Genomic DNA, 27,435 nt, shown 5'->3' with positions numbered 1-27,435 from the left:
TATGTATTGGCATTATCTAGTAACATAGGAAAATTTGCCCCAGACTGCAGTAGACCAGTGTGAGCTGGTTGTAATTGGTTGACAAACAAGGGCTAAGTTCTACATAACATCCCCCATTATCTTAGTCAAAGCTTCATTGGTTTTTTTATCTAATTCTAGGCTTTTAGAATGAACAAGAGGTTATTTGGAAGATTTTGCCAGATAGAGAGACCCTGTAAATGTGGTAAAATTCAGGTCGTAAAATATCTCACGTTAAACATTCAAATTCCTTTTGATTTGAAGTTGACTTCGCTACCCTGAACGAGCCTTGAAGGTGAAACAACTGTAATGAATGATCATTTGCTATTGGAATGTGCTAGAAAAAAAAAACATGCTCATTAGATGGATTTGTCTGTACAGTGGCCTCTACCCAATGATCAGCTGAAGTTGTTGTAGCATCCAGGATTCATTCTTTCCTCTTATTTATCAGACGCTATCATAATATCTCTCCCATTTTAACTTTCAGTTTATCTAAACAGTCTAGGTACAAAATACATATCAGCAGTGAATTGTTATTTTCATTTTATTTCAAAATGTCTTAATTTTTGAGCTTCACATTCCTAAAGTTACAATTCTGTAATTAGATAATGTGTTACCATTAGTTGGTGGTGTTGTTGTTTTGTATTGTACACTAGGTTTTATCCTTGAATTTAGACTTAAACAAAAATTGATGTTTGGGTTGCAAAAAAAATGTTTGTTTGTCAAGTTCAGCCAATTACAGAAAGACCAGTTCCGTATCCAGACATACTTTTATATTCTTACCTTCTAGCATTTTTATTTAACCAGACCTGTTCCCATCATATTTTCTGTTGCACGGTTCTTCTAAGAACCCATAGCAAACAATCAGCAAGTTGATTTCTCAAATCTTCTAGTGCAAATTTTACACCTGTTACTATATTAGGCTGGGCTTCATATCTGAGCACCATGAATGGTTGCCTTTACTGTTTCACTCCCAGTGTTTATGGAAGTCTCTCTCTCTCAAGTTCTTAAAGTATTACATTATGTTCCCTCTGCCTGTCAAATATTATAGCAGATAAATTCAAGATAAATGCTTACTAGCTCTTTTTTATTATCCCAAATGATTCATTTTTCCCCTTGGCTCATTCTTAAGCACAACACACACCAGCCTATTTGGTTGTTTATAGGGATAGACATCTGACATGTCTGGTTCAAAGAGAATCATTTTGATCTAATGACAATCCAAACATGCTAATGTTCTTCTGTACTGGTCAACCTCAACAGTGTTTGGTGGCCCCTTGAACTCTACCAATGATATCAACAAATTGCAGTTCTTCTGTGAAGACTTTGGATGACCTCAGCTGGCATGTGTGGATGGTCATCCATTGACCTGGATGTGCCAAAGGACATACCTTCCTCTTGTTTTCAATGTGATCCCATTCCTCAGCTTGTAGGCCAAAAGGTCTTGTGCAAAGTAGCCCATTCTTCGTTAGTAAATAAACAGTATTCCACCTACAATTATCTGCTACTATTAATTGTAAATTCCAGCAGATGGACTAAAACGAGATCTACATTGCTTGCTACTGGTTGCTTCAATATAGTCCAAACCACATGGCATCCTAAAATGTGGTAGACACTTGCAGACAATCAGTGGCATGACGGGAGTGGTGGCATTTGTAGTCCTCCTGTAGCTGTATATCCATGTTTGCATCTTGAAGTTCTATTTTTAAAATGTATCTAGTATATATTTATGTTAACCAGAAGAATCTGATCTTCCCAGCAACAATATGAAAACATGCCTTCCTTGGATAGTTCCTGCTATACTTGGGGCAGAATCTCATTGGATTCAACAGAACTATTGGTCTCTGTTATACACTGCTGGGTCCTACCGCACAGTTACACATAAGGACTACCAGCAACTGGATTATGTTCATTAATCATCCCATGTTACTGTGCACAGAACCCTCATGTTTCTCATATTATTACTTCTCTCCTTGAGGTCTGTAAATGAGGACACACTGAATTGATGACTTCCCTTGTCTTATCTGTTGTAGGAAAGTTAACAAGTGCTACAAGGGGCGCTCCTGTCCTGTAATAGTGCACTGCAGGCAAGTATGATTTCCTTAACTCCCACTGCTTTTCCCAAAAACGACTGAAGTAGGTCGGTGAACTCTTTTTTTTTCTATGGCATAATAATAGACATGATTGCTTGGATAAGTGGCCCTTCAGATTGCTGGTAATCCTCTTTCTTGTGTTTTTCGGATACCACATGCTTTAACTCTTCCACTTCAAGAAGGATCTGTCTATGAATGATAGATACATTCATTATATAGTGAATAAAGTACCCCCTTTTGTAAAATATAAGGATATTATAAGTTACCGAGGAGTTTCATGACCATATAAAAGCATGAGGCCGAAGGCCGAGTGTTTTTATACAGGTCATGGAACTCCGAGGTAACTTCTAATATCCTCATATTTTGCAACTGGGGGTACTTTATTTATTATAATACACAAGTTTGAGTGAGTCATGTGACAGAAATGACATCAGAACTCACCGTTTATAACTGATGACATCAGAACTCACCGTTTATAAGGATATAATTTACAAGATATTCATGGCTTTTGTGTATTATATTAAAATTCTTGCAATGTGGAAATGCAGTCGTTTTTAATTCTATTAAAAAATGTTTTTTGCTTTGCTGTTAAATTGCCAGTTTTATTTTAAATTCCACAATTTTTTTTTTGCTGTCAACGTAAACTGCCTTACAGAGTTATTTTATGAATTTCCGAGTATTACGATCATTTGTCGATGAATTATAAAACCATTAATTAATAATGATAACTCCTTATGCATTGCATGTAAATTTGCAATACAATTATTCCTAAGATTTTCACATTTGTGTTTCAAAAACAATGAGCATTCATTTTGCTCTTTTTGATTAACCATGTGAAATAATGTGGAAATTTCGTTTTTTTTTTTCCTTTGGAAATCGTACATTTTAATCATTTTGAACATGACTGTGCCATCTCCTATAGAGTCCATTTTGAGCAAATAAATCAATTTTTCATTTAAATATGAATACAGTATATCTCATGCACTTGACAATGACCAGGACGACAGAAATCAAAAACTTATAGATTTAATGCAAACAAGAAATTCTAAAACAGTTACATTCCATACGTTCATGGTTTGAGCTACGGTATTTTCAGTTCAATTTGGTTTGGTTTTTTTTCTTCTTTTTTTTTTGGTAATATTATATTGTCAGATCAGAGACCAAATCATTTCCTATGGAATTCCAAGTGTTCCATAGAAGCCTCATACACTGTGAGCCCCAACAGAAAAGAGAAAAAGCCCCACACAGTTCATTGATTTTGAAAAGACTGAAAGAACAGCTTCTTTTTTTATTGTCCTTGTTACAACTTTATATAGTGTTTTATTGCATGTGTAATTTGTTTATTTACTCCACTCGTAGCTATTAAATTTGGGTTCCTTTTAGCAAACTACCTTTTTATGATATGTTCTATCCCCCCCCCACACACCCTCAGCAAAGACTACCCATGTAGAACAATAGATAATCCCAGATGAACAGCTTGTGTTGATTAAAGGGTTTTAGGTCCTTTGTGCCGTTCCGCTCTCTGTTGCCACCCTTTTCTTTTATTCCTTGGTTTCATGTAGCTTCTTCCATATGACATTAACAATAAAATTACTAGCAGAGAAAAGCCTTTGACTTCTCTCAACCAGGGGAGTGCTAACTGAATTCTCTTTATTTTTCACAGCGATGGCGCGGGGAGAAGTGGAACTTATATTCTGATTGACATGGTACTCAATAAGATGGCGAAAGGTGAGCTTCAAAAGGCTCGGTGCATTAATTCTGATGTATGTATGTGGTTGCCATAGTAACAGGGAGCAGTGTTATGTGGTCCCTCTTTTAATGTAGTCAAGCTGATTTTTTGTCTTTTTATTAAGTTGTTTGGTACGTTTGGTGCATACTACAAAGGACTAATGTTTTACTTAATTTTTTTAATGTTACCTTTGTGACAACAGCACTGGTATTAAACACCACTAAAAATAATATCATCAATGTACTTTTAGAAAGTATCTATCTACCTATTTTATATCTATCTACAGTATCTATCTATCTATCTCTCTCTCTCTCTCTCTCTCTCTCTCTCTCTCTCTCTCTCTCTCTCTCTCTATCTATCTATCTATCTATCATCATCATCTATCTATTATCTATCTATCTATCTATTATCTATCTATCTATCTATCTATCTATCTATCTATCAATCATCTATCTATCTATTATCTAGCTATATATCATCTATCTATCAATCTATATATCTATCTATCTATCATTTATCTATCTGTCAATCATCTATCTGTCAATCATCTATCTTTTATCATCTATCTTTATATCAATATATATATATATATCCCTCGATCTTTCTGTTTATCAGTTTATAGATCTCTATTATTATATTAATCAGTACATCTATCCAGCTATATATCATCTATCTATCTATCTATCTATCTATATATCTATCTATCATCTATCTATCTGTCAATCATCTATCTGTCAATCATCTATCTTTTATCATCTATCTTTATATCAATATATATATATATATCCCTCGATCTTTCTGTTTATCAGTTTATAGATCTCTATTATTATATTAATCAGTACATCTGTACTGTTATCTGGCAAACCATACTTACCCATACTGTTGGTATGATAAATAGAATATTTGCATGAGTGGGTGCCCCATTTTAAGCTACAATAGACTGTACATTAAAATAATAAGATTATACGATGACTCATTTTTGCATGCACAATTGTTGTGATACCAGAATCTGTATACAAATGTCAATCGAGGTACTCGAGCAACTGGTTCTTATATGATCTTGGTCTATAATCTAGTGTACAAGCATTCATATTGTCTCTATATTCCATTTTCCTTTGTTAGAAAACACAACATGAAGCCAGTGCTTATTGTCCCTTAGTAGACAAATAAAAATTGTTGCCTGTAGAAGCCGTAACAATGAGCCTTGCAACATCTTTTAAACATCAGGCAAATTTGTTTCTGTCCTATTGTACCATGATGTAGTGAGAGAAAAAAAGCCCGGCCTTACAATATACCATTTATACCTATACAAAAGTAAAGAGAATTTTTTTTTTATTCTTCTCGTTTGAGCCTTTCAGCCACTTAGATTGACTTTGTTGCCTGAACACTAAAGAATGCCATTTATTGACTCCATTGTAGCATGTAATGTCAAATTCCGCTAAGTGTGTGCTTAGTGTAGCACAATAGAAGACAAGTCATGTGAAACTGGCAGAAGAATGGAGTCATAGAGCTTTTTTAGATTGGTGACCACCATCTTGTGTTTGACCTGCTTCCCTATGCCGATGGGGTTTGCAATTTGAAATTCCACTGACCTAGTGCTTAGGCTGTGGTTTAACTGAAAGATCAAAGGGCAACGCGGGCATTTCAACCCTGCTGAGGTGGGTCTTTCCCAGGCTGTCACACTGTGAGGCAGCCAAAGGGTTTTTTTTTTCTCTGACGGGAATGTAGGCCCGGTTTGTGAGACGTAGGCCTTCTTTGTCTGGCCTGAGAAGTTTGAGGCCCAGGTTCAGGATCTAGTGTTCATCAAAATGATCAAAGGCCCTGAAGTCTTGGACATGAAATCTTTCTTTCCATTTCCTTTTCTTCCAGAATGAATTGTACAAGCACCAAAGAATACCATTCCTAAAGCTTTTATACTGAGTGCTAGCTGTAACTTTAGAGTCCTTCAGTTTGCACATGAAAATGTAAGTGCACTTTCAGTCTAGCCCCAGCTGTAAGACCGGTTTCTATAAGCAGTTCTTTAAAAAAAAAAAAAAAAAAAGGAGGGGGCCTTTTAAGGATTAGGAGTCTGTAAAAAAAAAGAAGTTTTGAGAATAAACCTAGAATAATTTGCGTTCTTCTTCCCCGGCATGGCGTATTGGAAAGGGAACAATACTGTGTTTCAGAATCAAAGTAGCACTGAAAGAAGAAAAAAAAGCAACAACATAAAACATTTAGGCAGTGGGAAAGCAGAAAATCTATAAGACCATGAGCCATTTCTCTTTGTGCAGAAATAAATAGCGTTCCTTAAAGGATTTCTCTTTGTAATAGAGCACAAAAAAAAATATTCTACTGTAATTTTTTGTACTGGGCTGGGAAAAATGTTTAACACCTGTTAGGAATTTGCGGCTGTATATCGATAGGTGTGTCATTTGCCCTTCCATTGCTGTTAAAAAGCAATGTAACTGAATCACTGTTTAAAATTTATGAAAATATAAACAGGCAGGAATAATGTTGGGAACCAGTTACTGAACATTTAAGCTTTGATTTCAACCAATTACAGTTTCCCGTCCCTGCCTTTGTCTTTTTTTCATATACAGGTATAGGACCTGTTATCCAGAATGCTCAGGACCAGGGGTTTTCCGGAATAACGGATCTTTCCGTAATTTGGATCTTCCTACCTTAAGTCTACTAGAAAATCATATAAACATTAAATAAACCCAATAGGCTGGTTTTGCTTCCAATAAGGATTAATTATATCTTAGTTGGGATCAAGTACAAGTTACTGTTTTAGTATTACAGAGAAAAAGGAAATCATTTTTAAAAATTTGGATTATTTGGATAAAATGGAGTCTATGGGAGACTGGCATTCCATAATTCGGAGCATTCTGGATAACGGGTTTCTGGATAACTGATCCAATACATGTGTTTTAAATATTTTTATAATTAAAAAGACCCCCTTGTATACAAGCTACAATTATGCTATACATATTTAAATGTTTTTATTGTTCAGTTAATTTGCCAGATTTAGAAGCTCTTATTATACCGCCTATGTGCAATTAAACGCCAGCACCACCACCATTCATTACCATTTATGATTTTAGCATTATGTATGCATTTTTTTTTTTTGGTTTTATAAACAGATTATCCAAATCTGGCAGGAAAGGTATAAGGTTTTTAAAATTAAAATTTATCTTTCTTTTTTATCCACCCAAACCACGCAATTGGACCAGAAATAAGCTTTCTCATAAATTGACGTATCTGGTTGTCCTATTCTATTCTTAGCTCTGTAAAGAAGCAGTAAGGCCGATTTCTGTGCCATTTGTGAATTTAACTACAAATTCATTCTAAATATCACACATTGTTTTATTCCCATGTATAGATTTTATTTATATGATGATAGAGACCCTGTAATGGAGAAATAACCCTTCTCCATACCCAGGGCAGAAAGTTAGAGTTACACAGGAGAGCTGGAGGCCGCCATGTTTGGCCGCATCACATCCTGCCTTAATACTTTTTTTCCGGACATTGTAAGATCTATGGGGCAGCAGTCACCTTCCTCTTGTCTCTTTGACACAATCAAGGGTCGAATTTCAAAGTACAAAAAATTCGTCCATCGATTTCAAAGTTTTTTCATCGAATTTGACAATCCTACGATCCAATAAAAATTGTTTGATCGAATGATATTAGCGTACGATGGAAGGATTTTTATTCGATGTTTAAAGACTTAGAAAAAATTTGTAGAAGGTCCGCATAGCAATTCGGCAGGTTTAATTTGGCGAAGTATTGAAGTCGAAGTTTTTTTAAAGAGACAGTACTTCGATTTACCGAATTTGACAATCCTACGATCCAATAAAAATTGTTTGATCGAATGATTTTAGCGTACGATCGAAGGATTTTTATTCGATGTGTAAAGACTTAGAAAAAATTTGTAGAAGGTCCGCATAGCAATTCGGCAGGTTTAATTTGGCGAAGTATTGAAGTCGAAGTTTTTTTAAAGAGACTGTACTTCGATTATCGAATGGTCGAATATTCGAACAATTTTTACTTCGAATCGAAGTCGAAGTAAATTCGAAGTCTTACAATCATATTCAATGGTCGAAGTATGCAAAAAATTACTTCGAAATTCGAACTTTCAAACTTTTTGTACTTTTTTTATAATTGTAATCACCCCTGTCTGTTCTATAAATTAACTACTCTGCTGTAGAGCCTTGGGTACATGTAAATGTATACATCATTAAAAATATACATAAATACATTATCACCTTTTAATAAAATGGGGGTTATTTATTAAAGGGAGCAATAACAATGCCCCATTGCCTCAAGTGGGTAACTCATCCAACACAGGGCCTTCTACTAGTACCAGTTGGTGTAGGGGAGGAGGTAATTTGAGGATTCCATATTGATCGTGGTGGGGGGCAAATTAAAATAAGTCACCAGTTATACTGTAGGGTGTTCTAGCCAAGGAAGCCTCTCTGTCCTCCCAAGCATAATGCATTTGCCTATGGTTCTACCACATTAGTTCAACAGCTCAACATGTTGGCAAACAAAATAGCAATGGCCCCAATTTCATTGACAAATGGCTTGGCTGTTCATACATATCATCCACACTATGCAGTGCTGTATTTAGGGGATTTAAATAGGGGCAACACACATAGTATACTTTCATATCATAAACCGGTTGGTTGGGTGTGGGGCATCAGATACAGTGTCAGCATGTGCTGGTAGTTGTAGTTTTGCAAGGCTGAAGGCTCATAGCTTAGGTAGTTCTACTTTATATAAATAGGTCCTGGCAAGGCTTTATTACTTTTAAAGATTCCCCTTTAATATACTGTAAGTTTGCAGCTTAATTTAAAGCTCTTTCCGAGAGTATTTTTTCCCATAGATGAGACAGTCGCTTGCTGCTGATATCAAAGCTCTATGACAGCTCTAACAGAACACCAAGTAATTACCTGCCATATGCGCTGCTGTTTCATCAAACAATTCCTTTGTCAGGAAAAGAAAGTGCAAATGAATTGCAGGATCCATATTTACTCCAAAGCCTGGGACTCTGGATGGAACCACAATGAAATCAGTATTTAGCATAATATGGTCTGAGCCGGACATGATACTGTGTGTCTTAGTGCATTGTCCTGGTTCTGTTCTACAACAAAGAAAACATTATTAATATAGAGTTTCCTATCCCAGGCTAGCATTCTGCCATTGCCTGAAGGCACACACATTACAACCATTAAAGTACAGATTCCAAGCAAATAACACTTTAATGGAAACTGGGTTTTGTTCTGTAACTGTAAGAGAGCGCAGAGAGGGCAAAAGTGTAGCGTAAAAGATATCTGGTGCATTCACTAGTTTGAGGCATGACTCTGAAATGTTAATTAGCTCTTTTCTGCCTTGCAAGTGACTATCCATTGGCAGGGCCTCCCAATGCCCATCCAAATGCACTGGGTGCATAATGGGAATGGAACCCCAATTTCAAATACTACTTGTCTCATTATGGGGCCCATTCACTAAGTTCAAGTGAAGGAATAGAGGAAAAATAGTTCGAACTTCGAATGTTTTTTTTGGCTACTTCGACCATCGAATTGGCTACTTCGACCTTCGACTAAGACTTTCGACTTCGAATCGAACGATTCAAACTAAAAATCATTCAAATATTTGACCATTCGATAATCGAAGTACTGTCTCTTTAAAAATTTCTTCGACCCCCTAGTTCGCCACCTAAAACCTTCCGAGGCCAATGTTAGCCTATGGGGAAGGTCCCCATAGGCTTGCTAACAATTTTCTGATCGAAGGATAATCCTTCGATCGATGGATTAAAATCCTTCGAATCGTTCGAACGATTATTCCTTCGATCGATCGAACTGCGCAAAATCCTTCGACTTCGATATTTGAAGTCGAAGGATTTTAATTCGGCAGTCGAATATCGAGGGTTAATTAACCCTCGATATTCAACCCTTGATACATCTGCCCCTATGTCTCATCCCAATCTGCCCTGGCCCACTCCTCAAACCTTATGGCAGTGATCCCAAAACAGTGGACAACGAGCAACATTTGCTCCCCAGCCCCTTGGATGTTGCTCCCAGTGGCCTCAAAGCAGGAGCTTATTTTTGAATTCCAGGCTTGGAGGCAAGTTTTGGTTGTATAAAAACCAGATGTACTGCCAAACAGAGTCTCCTTAAGGCTGACAGTCCACATAGGGGCTACCAATAGCCAATCACAGTCCTTATTTGGCACCCCAGGAACATTTTTTCATGCTTGCATTGCTCTCCAAATCTTTTTACATTTGAATATTGCTCACGGGTATAAAAGGTTGGGGATCGCACCTTAGAGCAGCACATTTGTCCTATGGGAGCAGACACCTGACAATTCTTTCACCTGTGCCACCCTGATTGGACCCCTGCCCAGAACCTTTGACCTTATTGAACAATAATAAAGCTCAACACTCAACACATGATGCAAAGTGCACTATTCAGACACTAATAAACAACGCAGGGTTTATCTGCTGCAATTGCATGCCGTGCCCCAAAATGTTTATTAATTACTGTCCCTTGTGCATTTCTGTGAGTTGGGGCACGTTGTGTCTAACTTTTGCTGAGCCGTAATAGCGTCATTTCCTCTGCGACAAGGTAATTTTTAAGAGCATTTGTGTATGATCCACTCGCCTGTTCATGCAACCTACCACCAGGTCTAGGCATTGATAAATGCACTTTCACATAATTCTTTAGAGCAGGCTGGATGGGCACATTAGCACTCCCCGCCAGTATACTCAAGTGCAAGGAGCAGGTCTGGGTGCAAGTGAATCACGTAAATGCACAATTTTGTGCCCATACTAGTATACTACTTTTGCTAATACGTTTGTAACTGAGCCTTAAGGTCTTTCTAACTGTAACTGCCCTATGTTATAAGAGGCACTTAACGTTGCCCAAGTGCAGTTACCCATAGCCACCAATAAGAAGTTTGCTTTTAAACAGGTGGCCAGTAAACACTACTTAGGAAAAATCTTCAACTTTTCTTACACTAGGTTGCTTAAAAGAGAACTAAAGTTTAAATACCTGGGGGAATTGCAAATGTTAGAGACCCTCCAGTTATTACGCTGATGCCCTGGGCCAGTGTTTACTTTAGCAGAAAACTGCACCAGACGGTGGTATTTCTGTAGAAGCTCATCAGTAGTGATGGGGTGAATTTCTTCCGTTTTGCTTTGCCGAAAAATTTGCGAATTTCCTGAAAAATTTGCAAAACTTCTAAAAATTCTTAAAAAACGCAAAATTGACGCCTGTATCAATTTTGAATGCGTGTTCCTAAAGTCACTTGTGTCAATTTTGACACCGGCTGGCAAATTTTCACAGGAGTTTTGAGAATTTATTCGCCGGCGGCGAAACGTGTGAAATTCGCCGCGAAGACGGAAGAAGATGGCGAAGAGGATCTTCTACAGAATTATTTCAGTGCATTTATTAGCAGGAGTACCTGCCTGGGGTATCAGGTAAAGGCATTTTAATTACTGGAAGGGTGACTAACATTTTGGCAACTCTAGTGATTTAAACTTTAGTTCTCCTTTAACGATGAATTAGTGAAGGGAGATGGTGTATAGAATGATAGGAAAGTAGAGAGATGCTGGGAAACAAAGCAGTTCATTATTCTAACTGATTAAAGCCCACTGTGCTATGTATGGCTGAATGATATATGAAATAATAACATAAACCCAGAGGCCTATAATAAGTGCTCAGAGTTCCCTGTACATAGTCTGTTAGTTATATGGAATCTCGGTGCTACTGTGATTACTAGACCCCAATTGTTATCCCCAGCTCTGCAGCAATTGGAGCTCCGTATGAAGCAGAATATAATATGTTCTCTAAGAAAGATGATTTTGCTTTGCACACACCAGGCAGGTCTCTGTCGGGACTTTTTCTTTTTTAAGTTGATGATAATCAAAGATTCCCTCCCTCCCCTTTTTTTCTCCCTGCGTCTGAACACGGCAATTGCATCTGTCTGCACGTTCCGCCGAGGCACAAATTAATATTTTTCAATTGGCCGGTTGTCCGAGGGGAACGTGCTTGGGAGAGATTGGCAGATGCCGCCTGGATTATCTTGTGCTCTGAACTCAGCCCAATTTATTGTCTCTTGCAGGTGCTAAGGAGATTGATATCGCTGCTACCCTGGAGCACTTGAGAGACCAGAGACCTGGCATGGTCCAGACAAAGGTAATTGTACTTGTATTTTGGGGAATGTCTTCCTATTAAATGCTTTTTCTTCCCCCATCCTGTAATTGTTTTGGTGCTAAAAAAAGGAGAAATGTGACCTATTTTAGCAGCAGCGGGGGCTGGGCTGGGGCTATGCTCTGAATTCCAAATAAATGCATGTGAAGATGTATCTGGGAACGGTAAGTCATTGCAAATTCTCCCAGGGCCAAAGTTAAATCCATACCAATTACCACGAGGCAAACGGAAAGCGCAGCCTTTTCTCACAGCTAATCAGAACGAAAGATCTAATATATCGGATGTGGTTCTTAATTAGGAACCAGAGGGAAATTCTCATTTAGCATTTTTGTTGTCTTCACAATGTATCTGCTAACATCTTCTTAAACACATAATTGTTTAGTATATTAAAGATGGGCCTGTTCTAATTCACGTTCCCTTGTTTTTCCTTTGTTTTCATTAGCCTTCCTGTTCTGCCTTATTCTAGTCTGCAGATGTAGGTGCTTTCTCTCTGTTGGGGGTCACTGACCCTGGCCAGCAAAAACACAGATTAACTGGGAGGATTTCAATATCATTATTCTTATACCGCTATTTATATCCCCTACTACTGCCTGTCCTAAGTATAACAGACATAAAGACCCATTCAGGGTCAGATTGGGGCATCTGGGACAGATTTGGATTGCATCAAGTGGGCGCACCAGAATTGCGCCCAGTGAAAGTGATTCAACCCCCCACTCCAAAAATTCTAAACGCAACTCAAACCCGATGTGTCAAAACACAACTGCAGTCGTGTCTGTTTGGACACACAGGTGTAATTGCAGCAGATGCAACTTGGAGCAAAGCTGCAATTACACTGAAATAATGGGCAAAAAAAAATGTGATTTGTGTCCAAAATTGGCCATTGTACACTGCACTTGCTTTTGTAAACGTCCAGTGCGACGAAAACGGTCCATTTTGATAAATGAACCTTCCAATCCAGGCTGAAGGTAATTCCAGGGTTCTTTTGCACCAACGTGTGCACTTGAATGTAATTCAACAAGGGCGCATTGGCACACACCCCAAGTCTAAAGGGGACGATATGTTTCCAATTACCTTTAAAACTTTTATATGGGCCTGTTTAGTAAACCTCAATTTTTTCTGGTCGAGAGGAGAACTTGAATTTATAGAGGAAAAAAAACGCGAATGTATTATACCTCAAAGCTGCTAAAAATCAGAATCCGAAAATACTCCGTGTAGAAGTCAGTGGCAGATGTCCTTTTAACAAATTCTTGACATTATGATCTGCACTGGTTTTCATACAATAAGTCGAAAGAATCATGGGGGGTTTGGATGACAACTCGAAAAAAAATTCGGAAAAGTCGGACGACTCCAGTTTTTTTGGACTCCCATTTGGACTTTTTTCGGAGTTTTGCAAATTTTTAGATGAAGCAAAACGGGACAGATTCACGCATCACTTGTTATTAAATATTTTTAGTATACACAGGGGTTCTCACCTGTGCATGTAGTTTTTGCTAAGCAACAACTGGAAATGCTGTATTTATGTCCTGCTCCCCAGGTATTGGGTCCCAAGCCTTCCTGCAGTACTAGGGGCCCCGGCATCTCTAGCCACCACCCTGCAAACACTACATGACCTTATCCTGCTGTTTTTCCCTCATAAAAAAACATTGTGTTGTTGATCAGCTCCAACTCTCAGTAATACTGCCTGAATCATTTATGGAAATATATGTTAAATTTTAAATAACTGATTACTTGCCAGGGCTGTGCTCTCTCGGGAGATTTGCTGTTGATGGATTTAAGCAAACCGCACATTTTGCCGGTGGAATACAAATAAGAAATTGTAGACTAAGGATTTAAAATCAGGTTAGAAATGCCAATTAGAGTGAGTCCCCAGGCAAACAGCCACCCAAATTACTTTACCAGTGTCTTTACATTTATTGGGCGCGTACCCCGGCCTCTTAAACATCCTTTAGAAGATTTTTTTTTATGGAAATTCTGCTTAATCCAATTATCTCTGCTCAGCTGTACATAGCTGATGGACATCGGAAAAAGAGGTATAATTAAAAAATATGGGAGGCCAACAGCAAAAGGTTGAAAGAATGGATATTTAAAAGAACTCTATTAAAAAAATACAATTGTACTGCCAGCAGGTTAAATATTTTACTGACCGTTGAGGCTGATTTTTCGCTCATTTTTGTGTTCAAAGACAGGCATGGCTGTGATTTCAGTTGAAGGAGATAGGTAGAATGGGAGCAATCCGCCTTATTTTTGCACCCTGCCTTCCAAGCTAAATAAATTGTTGCAGGTCTCTATGATTTGTTTTGGAGAACAAAAGTGGGGCCACCTCAGTCTCCTCTTTTCACCCCTTACCTGTCCCTTAACTTGAATGTCATTCAGATTCAGATATGTTATCCAGTTCAAAATGCAGAGCACAGCCAGTCCCTGTAAATGTTTCCTAAAAGAACAATAGCTGGATCTCTTTTGTGCCTCTTCATGCCCGTGCATTGGGATCTGAGGTCTTAAAAAATGACCCCTATAATGTGAACAGCATTGGCCATAAGCAAGTATACGGTTATAAGCTTATGGAAAGCCATCTAATGCCTCCTCAACCACAAATTTCACCTCTACCCATAGAAAGACAAGCACCTTCCCTCAATGTAACAATTTTCTCCAGCTCTCATTTTTATGTAGCACTCTAATTTAATGAACATGAATGGCGGTGTTATGGCACATTGCCCTCAATCCATTTTACACCTACTTCTTTTTAGCACAGGACCACTGCTTGTCATCAAATGTAAAGAATCCATTGTATGAGCTCAAGTCAGTCTCACATAGAATTAATGCTTCCAGACACACTTGATAGGTAATCTTTAGATACATTTTTAGTATGTCTCAATCAAACTGATTGATGGTAATAGCCACTGATAGCTGCGTGTGTCATTCATTTAAAGTAATGTTCCTTTCTGGATTATACACTGGAACGTTCAGCATGCTCTAGAGTTCTGGATCCACAACAACAAAAAAAGGCATTAAAAGCAGTTGGAATTCCTTGAGTTTATTTATAGTTAAATGACTTAAAAGGTTTTATTCCAAATTCAGTGTGATAAGCGTAAGATAGTTGGTAAATTGAAATAAAAAGTGCAGGTTGATTCTTTATGTTGTTCCAGATGAGGACAAAAATAGTTCATCATCCCATTGAAAGGGAAATTATATCCTCTTTATAAATTGGGTTTATGGGGCCATCGGGCCACCCATAAGTGAAGGAGTTGAATGTTAGCATAGTAAACCTACTATCTATCACCAAACAGGTTGATCATCTGCAGTTGAGGGTCTCCTGGCATATCTGTCTGTCTTGGCAACCAATCTGTGTTTGTTGTCCTGTACTGTTCTCAAAGAAGCAGGCTGACATCTGAAGTGAATATTTATTTGCCGACCATGATATTTCTGGAAACCCAGCTTGAAGGCCAAGTAGGGTGAATGGGACCATTATAAGTGAAGGGGTTGAACTTCAGCATAGTGACCCTATCAACTAACCTCTGACCGAACAAGTGGTCAGATTTGATTGTGGGTCTCCTGGCATATCTGTCTGTCTTGACATCCAATCAATATCTATTGTCCACTACTGTCCTCAGAGCAGCAGATGGGGATGGAGCAGACTGATAAATAAGTTAGGTGACATCTTAAGGAAATATTTATTTTCCAACCTTGATATTTCTGGAAATTCAGCTTGACGGCCAAGTAGGGTAAATGCCTTTATCAGCCAACTCATAAGTGAAGGGGCTGAACTTTAGTATAGTGACCCTATCAACTAACCTCTGACTAAAAATGTGTATTAGCTGCAAATGTGGAACTCCTGGCATATCTGTCTATCTATCTTGACAACCAATCAATGTCTATTGTCTAATACTGTCCTCAAAGCAGCAGATGGGAAAGGAGCAGGCTGATAACTAAGTTGGGTGACATCTGAAGGAAATATTTATTTGCCAACCTTGATATTTCTGGAAACCCAGCTTGAAGGCCAAGTAGGGTGAGATTTATTGTCAACATTCTTGTTGGCTCTCATATATTGTCTTGGAACTATATCAGATATGAACATGTATTCATATGCCAGTAACCTTACTCCTAGGTAAGAGTTTGGCCCTTACCTCCCATAGAATACAAAGTGGCTTTGAGCATTGTTCCTCGATACTAAATAAAACATACAGTAGTACCAGGTCATCTACACTGCCTAGGGTTAGATTAAAAATGGCAGCATGGGTGGTTCTCATGTGGTTCTTTTTACAAAATATTATTTCAAAATCATCTGTTTCCATTATTTAATGAGATTCCTATATGGAACAATGAAGGAAGATCAGTTCGGCAATTATTATCTGTTTTTCAAAACGTTATGAATGAAAGACAAGAAAATATGTAGAGAGGAAATCACAAATATTTATTATTTATTTTACAGGAGCAGTTTGAATTTGCGCTAACAGCAGTTGCGGAGGAAGTGAACGCCATCCTAAAGGCCCTCCCGCAATAAGCAGTTGACCTCAGCAAGAATCCCAGTGGAGATTATTTTCTCAACCCCTTTACCTGTCTCTGTAAATGTTGTTGGAATTGTGATCTGGTGTGTACCATGTACTGTATTCGCATAGATGATTGGGCCCGAAATGCGATGCTGCAAAGGGGCAAAAAAAAAAATCTATATTCTGTTAAAGCTATTCATTGAATTGTGTTGATTTAATGCTTAGAAATCATAATGTTACAAACTCTGGTTTGGGCTAATTACTGCTGATCTGCCAACCCTTAGCAGCGGCTACTTTTCTATAAGGATATTACACTAGTAATGAATTTAAGAAATGACCCAGTGCCTTCCAAGGCTTTTCCTTTATCATTAAAAAAAGGGTATTATCATGTTATAGAGACAATTTGTTGTAACGTTTGCTTGCATTTTTCCATTTCATCTGATATTGCAGTAGGGTTTGTATCCCTTTAAGCAGACGATGAAGGATTGTAGTACTAATAGGAAATAATGATGTCTGTTAGGCTACATGCTGGATATTCCAAATTATGCTTTCTAATTACACAATGTTGCTCGTTTATCAACAATGATTACATTTCCACAAGCTGCAGTCACCTATGGCAACCAATTACATTTTTGCTTTTTATTATTCTACCTGAAGATGAAAAAATATAAATTGGTTGCTATGGGTTACTAACCACGTTCAAATTTGCCCATTGTTGGTGAACGAGCAACACCATTTTTGTTAAGTCTACACAATGGCCAGTGCTGTCCAACTTTTATGGCACCGAGCACGGGAATTTTTCTGGCCTACATGGGGAAGGGCCGATAATTGAAGCTAGTTTTGACCACTCCCTGTTTTTAAACCACACCTACTTTAAACGGCACCTATGTTACCACACAAACTTTGCCACATTAATGGTGGTAGCACACCAAAAAGCCAAATGGTTGGTGCTCACTGCAGGGATATCACTCATAAGTGAAACAAGTTTATTAAACTGTATGCTTCCTCCACCTTGGGGGCCCACCAACAACAGTTTCCAAATGCTAACAAACCCCCAGAAAAAACTCTACCAGGTTCGCATCCCACGTGTAGAGTAGGACAGACAGGGGGAGCATAGGGCAGGCAGAGTATGGCACACACAGGGAGCATAGGGCAGGCAGAGTATGACACAGACAGGAAGCATAGGGCAGGCAGAGTATGGCACACACAGGAAGCATAGGGCAGGCAGAGTATGGCACACACAGGAAGCATAGGGCAGGCAGAGTATGGCACACACAGGGAGCATAGGGCAGGCAGAGTATGGCACACACAGGAAGAATAGGGCAGGCAGAGTATGGCACACACAGGGAGCATAGGGCAGGCAGATTATGGCACACACAGGGAGCATAGGGCAGGCAGAATATGACACACACAGGAAGCATAGGGCAGGCAGAGTATGGCACACACAGGGAGCATATGGCTGGAAGAGTATGGCACTCACAGGGAGCAGAGGGCAGACAGAGTATGGAACAAACAGTGAGCATAGGGCAGACAGAGTATTGCACACAGGTAGAGTATGGCACACACAGTGGGGCATAGGGAAGGCAAAATACAGATGGGGATAGGGAAAGCTATCAGAACCACTGTAAGATGAACAGAGGTGTGAACAGAAAAGGGCTTTAGGGGTGTGAACAATAGAGGTGTTACAGGTATTTTAAAGTCAGGTGTAAACCATGCAGGGGGCAGTTAATCTCAATACTGATACCTTTCAAAGCATACACAAGGTAAGCAGTCACAGCAAGCAGACTTTTATGTGGGGGCCACACAAGGGGGGGGTCATATCCAGCTCGCAGGCCGCCAGTTGGACAGCACTGCTCTAACTAGCTAAAGCTTGGTTTAGCCCCAGTGAACATTCTAACACTCTAACTGAATACCGTGGTTGGTCAAGCCTTAAAGAGCTATATATAGTGGGCCTAGTTCTTTCTGTATATTTAATGCATTGATTTTTTTTAGTAGAGAAAACATGATGAATGTCAGCCTAAAGTCAAGTTGCTGGTGATCTGCTAGTAATCAGGTGTCTTTTACCAACAATTCCAATGCCATGCTGTAGATCAGCCAATCTGTGCACATAAGCACAGGGGAGTTACACAAGTGTGATCCTTAATGGTAGAGACTCGCAGCTCAAATTATAATCTATTTTTGATTATTTTTGAAGTACAGAGATCAGCCCCGTCAGGCACCTGTGTGCTCTTGCTATCATGATATTTGCCAAGCTTAAGTAATTACCTTCTGATCACCATCCCTTTTAATCTCATTAAGAAATTAATATTTGTCTGTTTTTGCCATTGCCTTGGTACAGCTGGTTATAGAATAAATGGGACGAAGAGATTTAGTCCTAGACAAAAAAAAGTACACATAAATAAAACGCTAACATCTTTGGTATTGTGAATAATATATTGTACTAATATATGTAATCACCAGCCCCACCACCAACATAATTCTCCCCACCCCTTTCATATATAGAAATTTTTTTTAGGGAAAATTCATTGTTGTTTGTGCTATATTATAAAGCAAGAAATATGAATGTAAGTGCTCACATTTGAAACATGCCACATGCACAAAACTATTTGCAACACTATTATTAATCCTGTTCATTTGAAATCAGGGCGAATAGAAAGCAATAGAAACTATATTTGCAGAGGTTTGTGTTATTCTAAGAATTAAAAGATATTTCTGGTGTAAACAGACAAGTCGATCTGCCAGTATAAATAAATCATGATTTTTTTTAGACCTTTGTACTCTCAGATGCGTCGACAGCATAACAGATTTAGAAAGCGGTCGCGGTTACATTTCTTTGTGATTTGAAGTGTTTATAGTTTTTATGCTTTTTACAGTTTTTAGAACGGAAGGCACTCACCTATCAGGACAGACTTTTCAATACTTTTAGTGGAGTAATAAATGAGTGGTCGTTGGAAATAGAAATTCACTGGTGATATTTCACCGGAATGCACAGTCCATAATTACAAATGTCATGTACTTTAAGGGATACTAATATGAAGACATGCAACAGTTTCCATATCATACATTCTGTCGAGGTTTTATAAGAAGGTATTTAAAGGACTATTAATTCACCTTTCAGTATGATTTAGGCCTATGGCACATACAGACATGTCCTTTTGATACATTAATTCTTTCACCCTTGTGGCCCATTCGCAGTTCCATATTTATTCAAAATCATGACTTTTACATAATACAGTACTTCCTCCTGATCTTCAGTAGAAAATTTAATGGGCAGCTGATTTACATACAGGACAGGTGGCCTTTTCTTCACTTTTTTTTTTTTAACAATGTCATGTCAGCTAATTCTTTTTTAAAATATTTGCCTCTCAAAATGTTTCCTGGTTTCCACGTCTGACCCAACAAAGAATAGAAATAAATTAATCCTGGCTATACAAAATGTATATTTACAAGGCTAAGTGGCACCAGACCAGCCAGATATTTTAATTACAATTTGCAGATAGTGATGGGCGAATGAATTTGCCAGGCGTGAATTCGCGCGATTCGCCGCCAGTGAATAAATTCGCGAAACGCCCGTGAAAATTCGCCAACAAAAATTCACCGGCGTCCAAAAAAATGTTTTCACGGTGTCGGGAAAAAAGGACACCGGCGTCAAAAACGGGCGCCGGCGTCAAAAACGAGACGCCGGCACCATTTCGCAAATTTTTCGCCGTTTCGCAAATTTTTCGTCAAAGCGAAACGGCGCAAATTCGCCCATCACTATTTGCAGAACATTGTGTTTTGATCATTCGCAAACAATACAAAATATATACAATTTTCTTAGAATACCACTGTCTACATCAGGGGTCCTCAATCTTTTTTACCCATGAGCCACATTTAAATATAAAAAAAGTTGGAGAGCAATAAGAGCATGAAAAAAGTTCTAGCTGGTGAGCCACTGATTGGGGATCACTGGTCTACCTCATACTAACAAATACTTTGAAGGTCAACTGTCCCTTAACAACCTCCAGATGAGGAGGTAATACTGTACAATATAATGGTCAGCAGGATGTGGAACAGCGATGGGGACTGAAAGGGTGAAATATTTAATGTATTATATGTCCACACCTTTGATTTTCTGCTCAAGAACAGGAGGTAATACAGGTATGGGACCGGTTATCCAGAATGCTCGGGACCTAGGGATTTCCTGATTTTTCTGCAATTTGGATCTTCATACCTTAAGTCTACTAGAAAATCATGTAAACATTTAACAACCCCAATAGGCTGGTTTTGCCTCCAATAAGGATTAATTGTATCTTAGTTGGGATCAAGTACATGCTACTGTTTTATTATTACAGAGAAAAAGGAAATCATTTCTTAAAATTTGGATAATTTGGATAAAATTGAGTCTATCTGTAATTCAGAGTTGTCTGGATAGCGGATTTCCAGATAATGGATCCCATACCTGTACTGTGCAGTATAAAGGTCAGTATTCAGGATGTGGAACTGCGATGGGGACTGAAAGGCTAAAATATTTAATGTATTATGTGACACAAAAGGAGGGATATGTATTGGGCACTGAGTAAATCCATATGTCCAATTTGAAAGTCAACACCTTTAATGTTCTGCTCAAAATCAGGAGGTAATAATGTGCAATATAAAGGTCAGTATTCTTTATACATTTTTAGCAGGGAGTGGAACTGTGAAGGGGACCATGATGTGCTTAATGAATATAGGACACGGATAGACACTGAGGAAATCATGCATCCCGCAAATACACATTTTATACTTGGACTTGGAATGCAATATAAAGCAAAAATGTCCTCCCATCTTAGTTGACAAAAACCCTCATCACTCAATATAGCACAATAATACAAATTAAATACCAATGTTTTAGAATGCCATTGTCTTTATCTTAATCAAATATGCTTTCAAGATCAATTGCCCCTTTAACTTTCTATTACAAATTGGGAGGCAATTCTGTATTATACAAAAGTCAGAAGAATTCTTAATGAATATGTAGCAGGGAGTGGAACCGCGATGGGGACCACAATGGTAAAGTACAGGGAGGGATACATGTTGGACCTGTATTTGTACTTGGACCCAATAATGCCCTTAGATGTAAGAAATATAGAGCAAAAATATTTTCCTATCTTGTTGAAATAACCCACACAATATAGCACAACAATACAACATAAAGACTATTTTCTTAGAATATCATTGTCTACATCATACTAAAAGATACTTTTAAGATCAAGTGCCCATTTAACTTGCTACTCCAATCAGGAAGCCGTACTTTACTATATAAAGGTCAGGATTCTTAATAAATATGTGGCAGGTAGTGGAACTACAATGGGGACAAGGGTGAAATACGCAAGACATATCTGACACAAGAAGAGGAATGTTGTGCATTAAAGGAATAGTAATTCCAAAAAATGTGTTTTAATGTCATTAAAATAAGATGTACTGTTGCCCTGCACTGGTAAAACATAGGTGTTTGCTTCAGAAACACTATTACAGTTTATATAAATATGCCACTGTATAGCCATGGGGGCAGCCATTCCTGTTTGAAAAAAGGAGAAAAGGTACAGGTTAAATAGATAACTGAAAAGTTCCCATTGTATTCTACAGAGTTTATCTACGTAAACCTTTCTCCTTTGAATGGCTGCCTATTTATATAAACAATAGTAGTATTTCTGAAACAAACAATGATTACCAGTGCAGGGCAACAATATATTCTAAATGAATTGCTTTAAAAAAAAATTTGGTGTTACTGTTCCTTTAAGTAAATTTTTCATCCTCACATCACACATTTTGTACTTGGACCCTAGTTATGCCCCTGTATGTAAGGAATATAAAATAAAGGTTCAATCTTTTTGAAGAAAAGAAAAACCATCATATAAAACAAATTCTTTATGTATTAGTGTCCCTTTAAGTTTTCTTTCCCATTTTTTTAATAATAGAAGCAAAACAGAATACTTAGTGTTACACCAGCAAATCTTATTCCAGCTCGTACTCGTGCATGCTCTTCGTATCGGTCACAGATCACTGGCTTCCGAGACTTCCGTTTGTGAACTGTTCTCTCGTTTCCTATCCATTCAGATGATGACATTTTAGAATCTTTATATGTATATAATTAAGAAGAAAAAAAAAGAAATATAAAGTATTTTGTTCTACCTCTGTAAAAACTTCATTTGTGAATAAAGTCACACTGTCTGTGGAGTATTGTGAATACTGCAACATTGCCTCCTCGCTTTCTTTCTTTCTTTTTTTTTTCCTTTCCAAATTCAATTTCTGCCACAGCAGGAAGCCTTCAGATGATGATTATTTGAAAGGAACACAAGGTTTTAATATTGTTCCGTGCTATTGTTTTTTTTTTTTCAAACAAAAGACATTAAAACAAAAAGCCCTGGTTTTATAGTAATACAGCAAGAAGGTGTAAGATTGCAGCTCCCTACGTTTCCTGCCAGTACAGATAGACTTCAAGCATTTAAAGGAGAACTAAACCTCCATTGTGATGTCCCCACTTGCCTCCCTCCGCTAGCCTCTCAACCGCTATAGAAATAGCGACCGCACATTCTCTTCGGTAATCTTCGTGACATGAGAGGCGTATTGGCGTATGTGCAATTGGAGCAATCTTCCCGTTCGCGACAACTGTGCATGCGCCAAAAGAGACGGAAATTGCCGAAGGGGAGGAAGAAAACACAAAGATTACCGAAGAGAAGAAGATGGCGCCTGTGAAATCAGCTGAGCTTACTCTGCGCTTACTCTGCATGTGCCGTCGCTATTTCTAGAGGAGGCAAAATTCAGGGGTAAGGCTGTGCAGGGGGAGGCAGGGAGGGGGCCAGTGGGGACTTATCACAATGGGGGGGTTGGGAGGGAGTTGTTCACCTTTAAACGAGCAGTAACACCAAAGTCTTTTAAAGTAATTCAAATATAATGTACAGTTGCCCCGCACTGGTAAAACTGCTATGTAGCCATGGGGGTGGCCATTCAATTTGGAAAAAGGAGAAAAGGCACAAGTTACATAGTTGATATCAGAAAAGTTCACATTGTATTCCGCAGACCTTATCTGTTATCTGCTATGTATGCCTGAGCTTTTTCAGCTTTGAAAGGCTTTCTCAATTTTTACCAGTGCAGGGCAACACAGCATTATAAATGTATTACTTTAAAAACTTTCATTTTTTTGATGTTACTGTTCCTTTAAATCAACTTTTAGTATGCCGTTAAGAGTGATATTCTGAGACAATTTGCCTTTTTTATTATTTGTGGTTTTTAGTTCTGTTTTTTTATTCAGCAACTCTCCAATATACAATATCAGCGGTCTGGTTGCTAGGGTCTGCTGTAAAGTAATCTAACAACCATTCATTGATTTGAATAAGAGACTGGAGTATGAATAGGAGAGAGGCCTGAATAGAAATATGAGTAATAAAAAGTAACAGTTAACAACATATTTATAGTCGTACAGAACCTTTTTTTTTCTAGATGGGGCCAGTGACGACCATTTGAAAGCTAAAGAAGAAGAAGAAGAAGAAGAAGAAGAGGAAGAAGAAGAAGAAGAAGGCACATAATTCAAAAACTATAAAAAGAAAAGAAAAATTGAAATTGAAAAGTTGCTTAAAATTAGCCATTCTATAACATACTAAAACTGATGGTTTGTGCGATAGAGGCTGGGGGTCAGTTACAGAAAGGAATTGGCAGAAAAATCTGCTTACATTTTAAAATGAATCCGCTGTCTTTCTGGAATTATCCCATAGTCTTATATGTGTATGTCTGCTCTGCTTATGTTGGTGGTCACTCTCTAGTAACAACCAGACTGACATATGCACCACTGCACCTTACCAATTCACTAGTAAAATAATGGCATTTTATCCCATGTCTGCAGAGGATACATCTCCCAAGCCCTGATCTTCCCAATCCCTACACACTTTCTAGTATTCACCAATGGGTCCATACATTGGAGCTAAGTGTAAGTAGACTGCGGTGCTATGTATAGAGCTAGATGGTTTTATCGCAAGTTCTGTGCTTCCCATGCAGAGAGGAGAAGAGGGGAGGTATTTTTAGGTGACACACGTCCATCATCTTTAGCATCATCCACATCCATCATCCACTACCATGGGATGATCTCTAATGAATATAAATTTAAAGTTTGTAAATGACATTGAAGTTTTCCTTGCTTCAAAGTCAACCCACCCCCTGGGTTCTCCACCAAACATCTCCTTTAAACTGAAGAGTTTTGCAGAGGTGTCTGATTCATATAGCTAGACCCCAGCTAGAAGTGCCCCTTAGGGTCTAAGGGGCAAAAAGCTGAATGCTGCCATCACTGTATTAATGCGGGGTAGGTATCGTCACTCCATTGTGGAGGATGGAGACCTGCAGGAATTCTTCTATGTACAGGACAGGAAGTAAACTTGAAAAAAATATGGAGGTTTGCACCCTTTTGTTTGCACTTTGTTTGCATAAAATAAACGACCCCTTACGTTGTTGGAATAATACTATTCTTTCTGCAGCTCCAAGTGTCCATATATTACTGCAATTTAATAGAATAGTATGGGGACTAGTAAAAGGTTTGCTTCTCATTGCCTCATATGATAATGTCTTTTCTCCACTTTGATATATCATGCCAACTTTATTTACACTTATATCACATGACTCACAAAGAGTGATTTACATGGAGCCGTCTGTGTACAGCATTACGGGATATAAATTCATGCCTAGAAAATATATAAATAGTCCTCTTGGGTGGAATGAGTGAGTTGCATTGTCTTATGTTTTCTGCCGGCATTCTATTTTTTTTCTAGTTGCCATGAAACTATGTTCAGATGTGGTGTCTGAGGGCAGTGTAATGTCAAAAGCATTTTATTTAGTCACATAGTCCATGCACCTCTATAAATGACCTGCCTGTATCTTCATAAGTAGAGTAAATCTTCTAAGATTTTCATGTGCATAGTGATAGTCTAGAGCAGAAGTCATCCATTGACCCACAGAAACCTCTAGGGGGCCGATTCACTAACTTCGAGCGAAGGATTCGAAGGTAAAAAAACTTCGAATTTCGAAGTTTTTTTTGGGCTACTTCGACCATCGAATGGGCTACTTCGACCTTCGACTACGACTACAACTTCGAATCGAAGGATTCGAAGTAAAAATCGTTCGACTATTTGACCATTCGATAGTCGAAGTACTGCCTCTTTAAAAAAAACTTCGACCCGCTAGTTCGCCATCTAAAAGCTACCGAAGTCAATGTTAGCCTATGGGGAAGGTCCCCATAGGCTTGGCTAACTTTTTTTGATCGAAGGATATTCCTTCGATCGTTGGATTAAAATCATTCGAATCGTTCGATTCGAAGGAATTATCCTTCGATCGAACTCTCTGCACTAAATCCTTCGACTTCGATATTCGAAGTCGAAGGATTTGAATTCCTAATTCCTAGTCGAATATCGAGGGTAAATTAACCCTCGATATTCGACCCTTAGTGAATTGGCCCCTAAGTGTGCTGGCCATGCAGTAAATTTATAGCTGAACAAGCTTAAATGAGTCTGCTCCCCATTCCCTACCAGTGGAGGGTCCTCCACTCTGGTTGGTCTTTTTGTTAATTATACCATGTTAGAAAATGTAAACTCTCAATCTTTTTTCCATGTATGGTATGGCCTATATTATTAGATAATTGAGACTGCTTGCTGCTATTTTAGATGCTATAGTAAATTAAACCAGGGATTAAAGTTAAATGAGGAACAGGCCAAAATCAGAAAAGTAGTCCTAGTAGCCAAAGAAAGGGGGAGTCTGTACCCGAACTGGTTCTCATTGCTGTACTTGCATTGTAGATTATCATGAGAATTCGGTGCATCCCCAGATACATCACATGCAATGCATATATTTTCATATAACTGTAATGATTTTATAAGATGCAGCTTTTTGCAGAACGTAACAGCTAAAATGCTGAACCTAATAATTCATGCCAGCAGGACAGAAAATAAAAATCAGACAGTTATAAATAAATTAGGTCAAGAAACAGAAGTGGCTTAGAAGTTAAGTCTGGCCAAGTGCAAACTTTCTGCCCACATACCAAGTTATCCTTAGCATTATGATGTAAAAATGTTTTAACCAATAATCTGTAAGACAATGCTTTCGATATGATAAATATATGTGTAATGGTCAGCTGGGACACAGTTCTCTCCGAGCTACTGAATGCTTCTGTATTCTCTGCTTGAATAAACTTCCTTCTCTGATTGAAACTTTGAAAAGGGCATTTGCTGCAAAGATTGGGATAGACTGACACTGAGGTCTGGACCCAACAATGGTCAAACACAATGAGATACAGTAAAACTTATTTAAATAAGGATATTTTCCCTTTTATTTCAATAAAAATTCTGGGGCCCAGATCAGTGGAGACAACAGTCTCCGGGGAGGCCCAGTAGAGGTCCTTCCTCATGGACAATATACACATGCAAAAATCTTTGGTGTGAACTACGCCACTGCTGAGGCATGCATGTTTTCTAAAAGAAATGTATATAAAAAAAGGGGCATGCACTGTGAGTAATAATTGAATACCATGGTACAAAAATCATGCATTCTTAGGCTGCTAGGTCAGAATCTCTAATTCCCCACCTTACACAAAGTAAAGCTCACCGAAGTAGCAGACATTGAGCACTGACCTTGAAAAGTGGCAAATAACTGGCAAGTAAAGTCATTGTTCTTTTGTTGATGTATTATTCCAAAATGAGTCATATCTATCTATTTAGGGACTTTTTAGGTATAAATGTTATATGACATCATGATCCATGATATCAGCGGGACTTCAAGGAAAATCTAAAGCAAGCAATAGAATGAAAAAAATCTACATATAGAATACGTTAAAAACTAATTACATACAAACTGATATGTTTGCCATTGTATGGGGCCAATTTGATGCGCCTTGTGTCTTTATCATCATTCCTCACCAGCAG

General features: G+C 38.2%; 1 protein-coding gene across 1 annotated transcript in view; it reads left to right on the top strand.

Annotated features, from left to right (window-relative positions):
- LOC108718467 (receptor-type tyrosine-protein phosphatase N2-like) overlaps positions 1–17,701 on the top strand; it is a 606,363-nt gene extending 588,662 nt beyond the window's left edge. Inside the window, exons 20-23 of the mRNA XM_041565802.1 lie at positions 2,052–2,105; positions 3,775–3,839; positions 11,944–12,017; positions 16,459–17,701. Coding sequence (XP_041421736.1) covers positions 2,052–2,105; positions 3,775–3,839; positions 11,944–12,017; positions 16,459–16,530 — 265 coding nt within the window. The 3' untranslated portion in view covers positions 16,531–17,701. The remainder of the gene's footprint in view (positions 1–2,051; positions 2,106–3,774; positions 3,840–11,943; positions 12,018–16,458) is intronic.
- Positions 17,702–27,435: the final 9,734 nt, after the last annotated feature.

Source organism: Xenopus laevis, chromosome 6L, assembly GCF_017654675.1.
Source record: "Xenopus laevis strain J_2021 chromosome 6L, Xenopus_laevis_v10.1, whole genome shotgun sequence".
Lineage (NCBI taxonomy): Eukaryota > Metazoa > Chordata > Amphibia > Anura > Pipidae > Xenopus > Xenopus laevis.
Note: the sequence above shows the minus strand (reverse complement) of the source record. Positions and strands in the feature narration are given on the sequence as shown.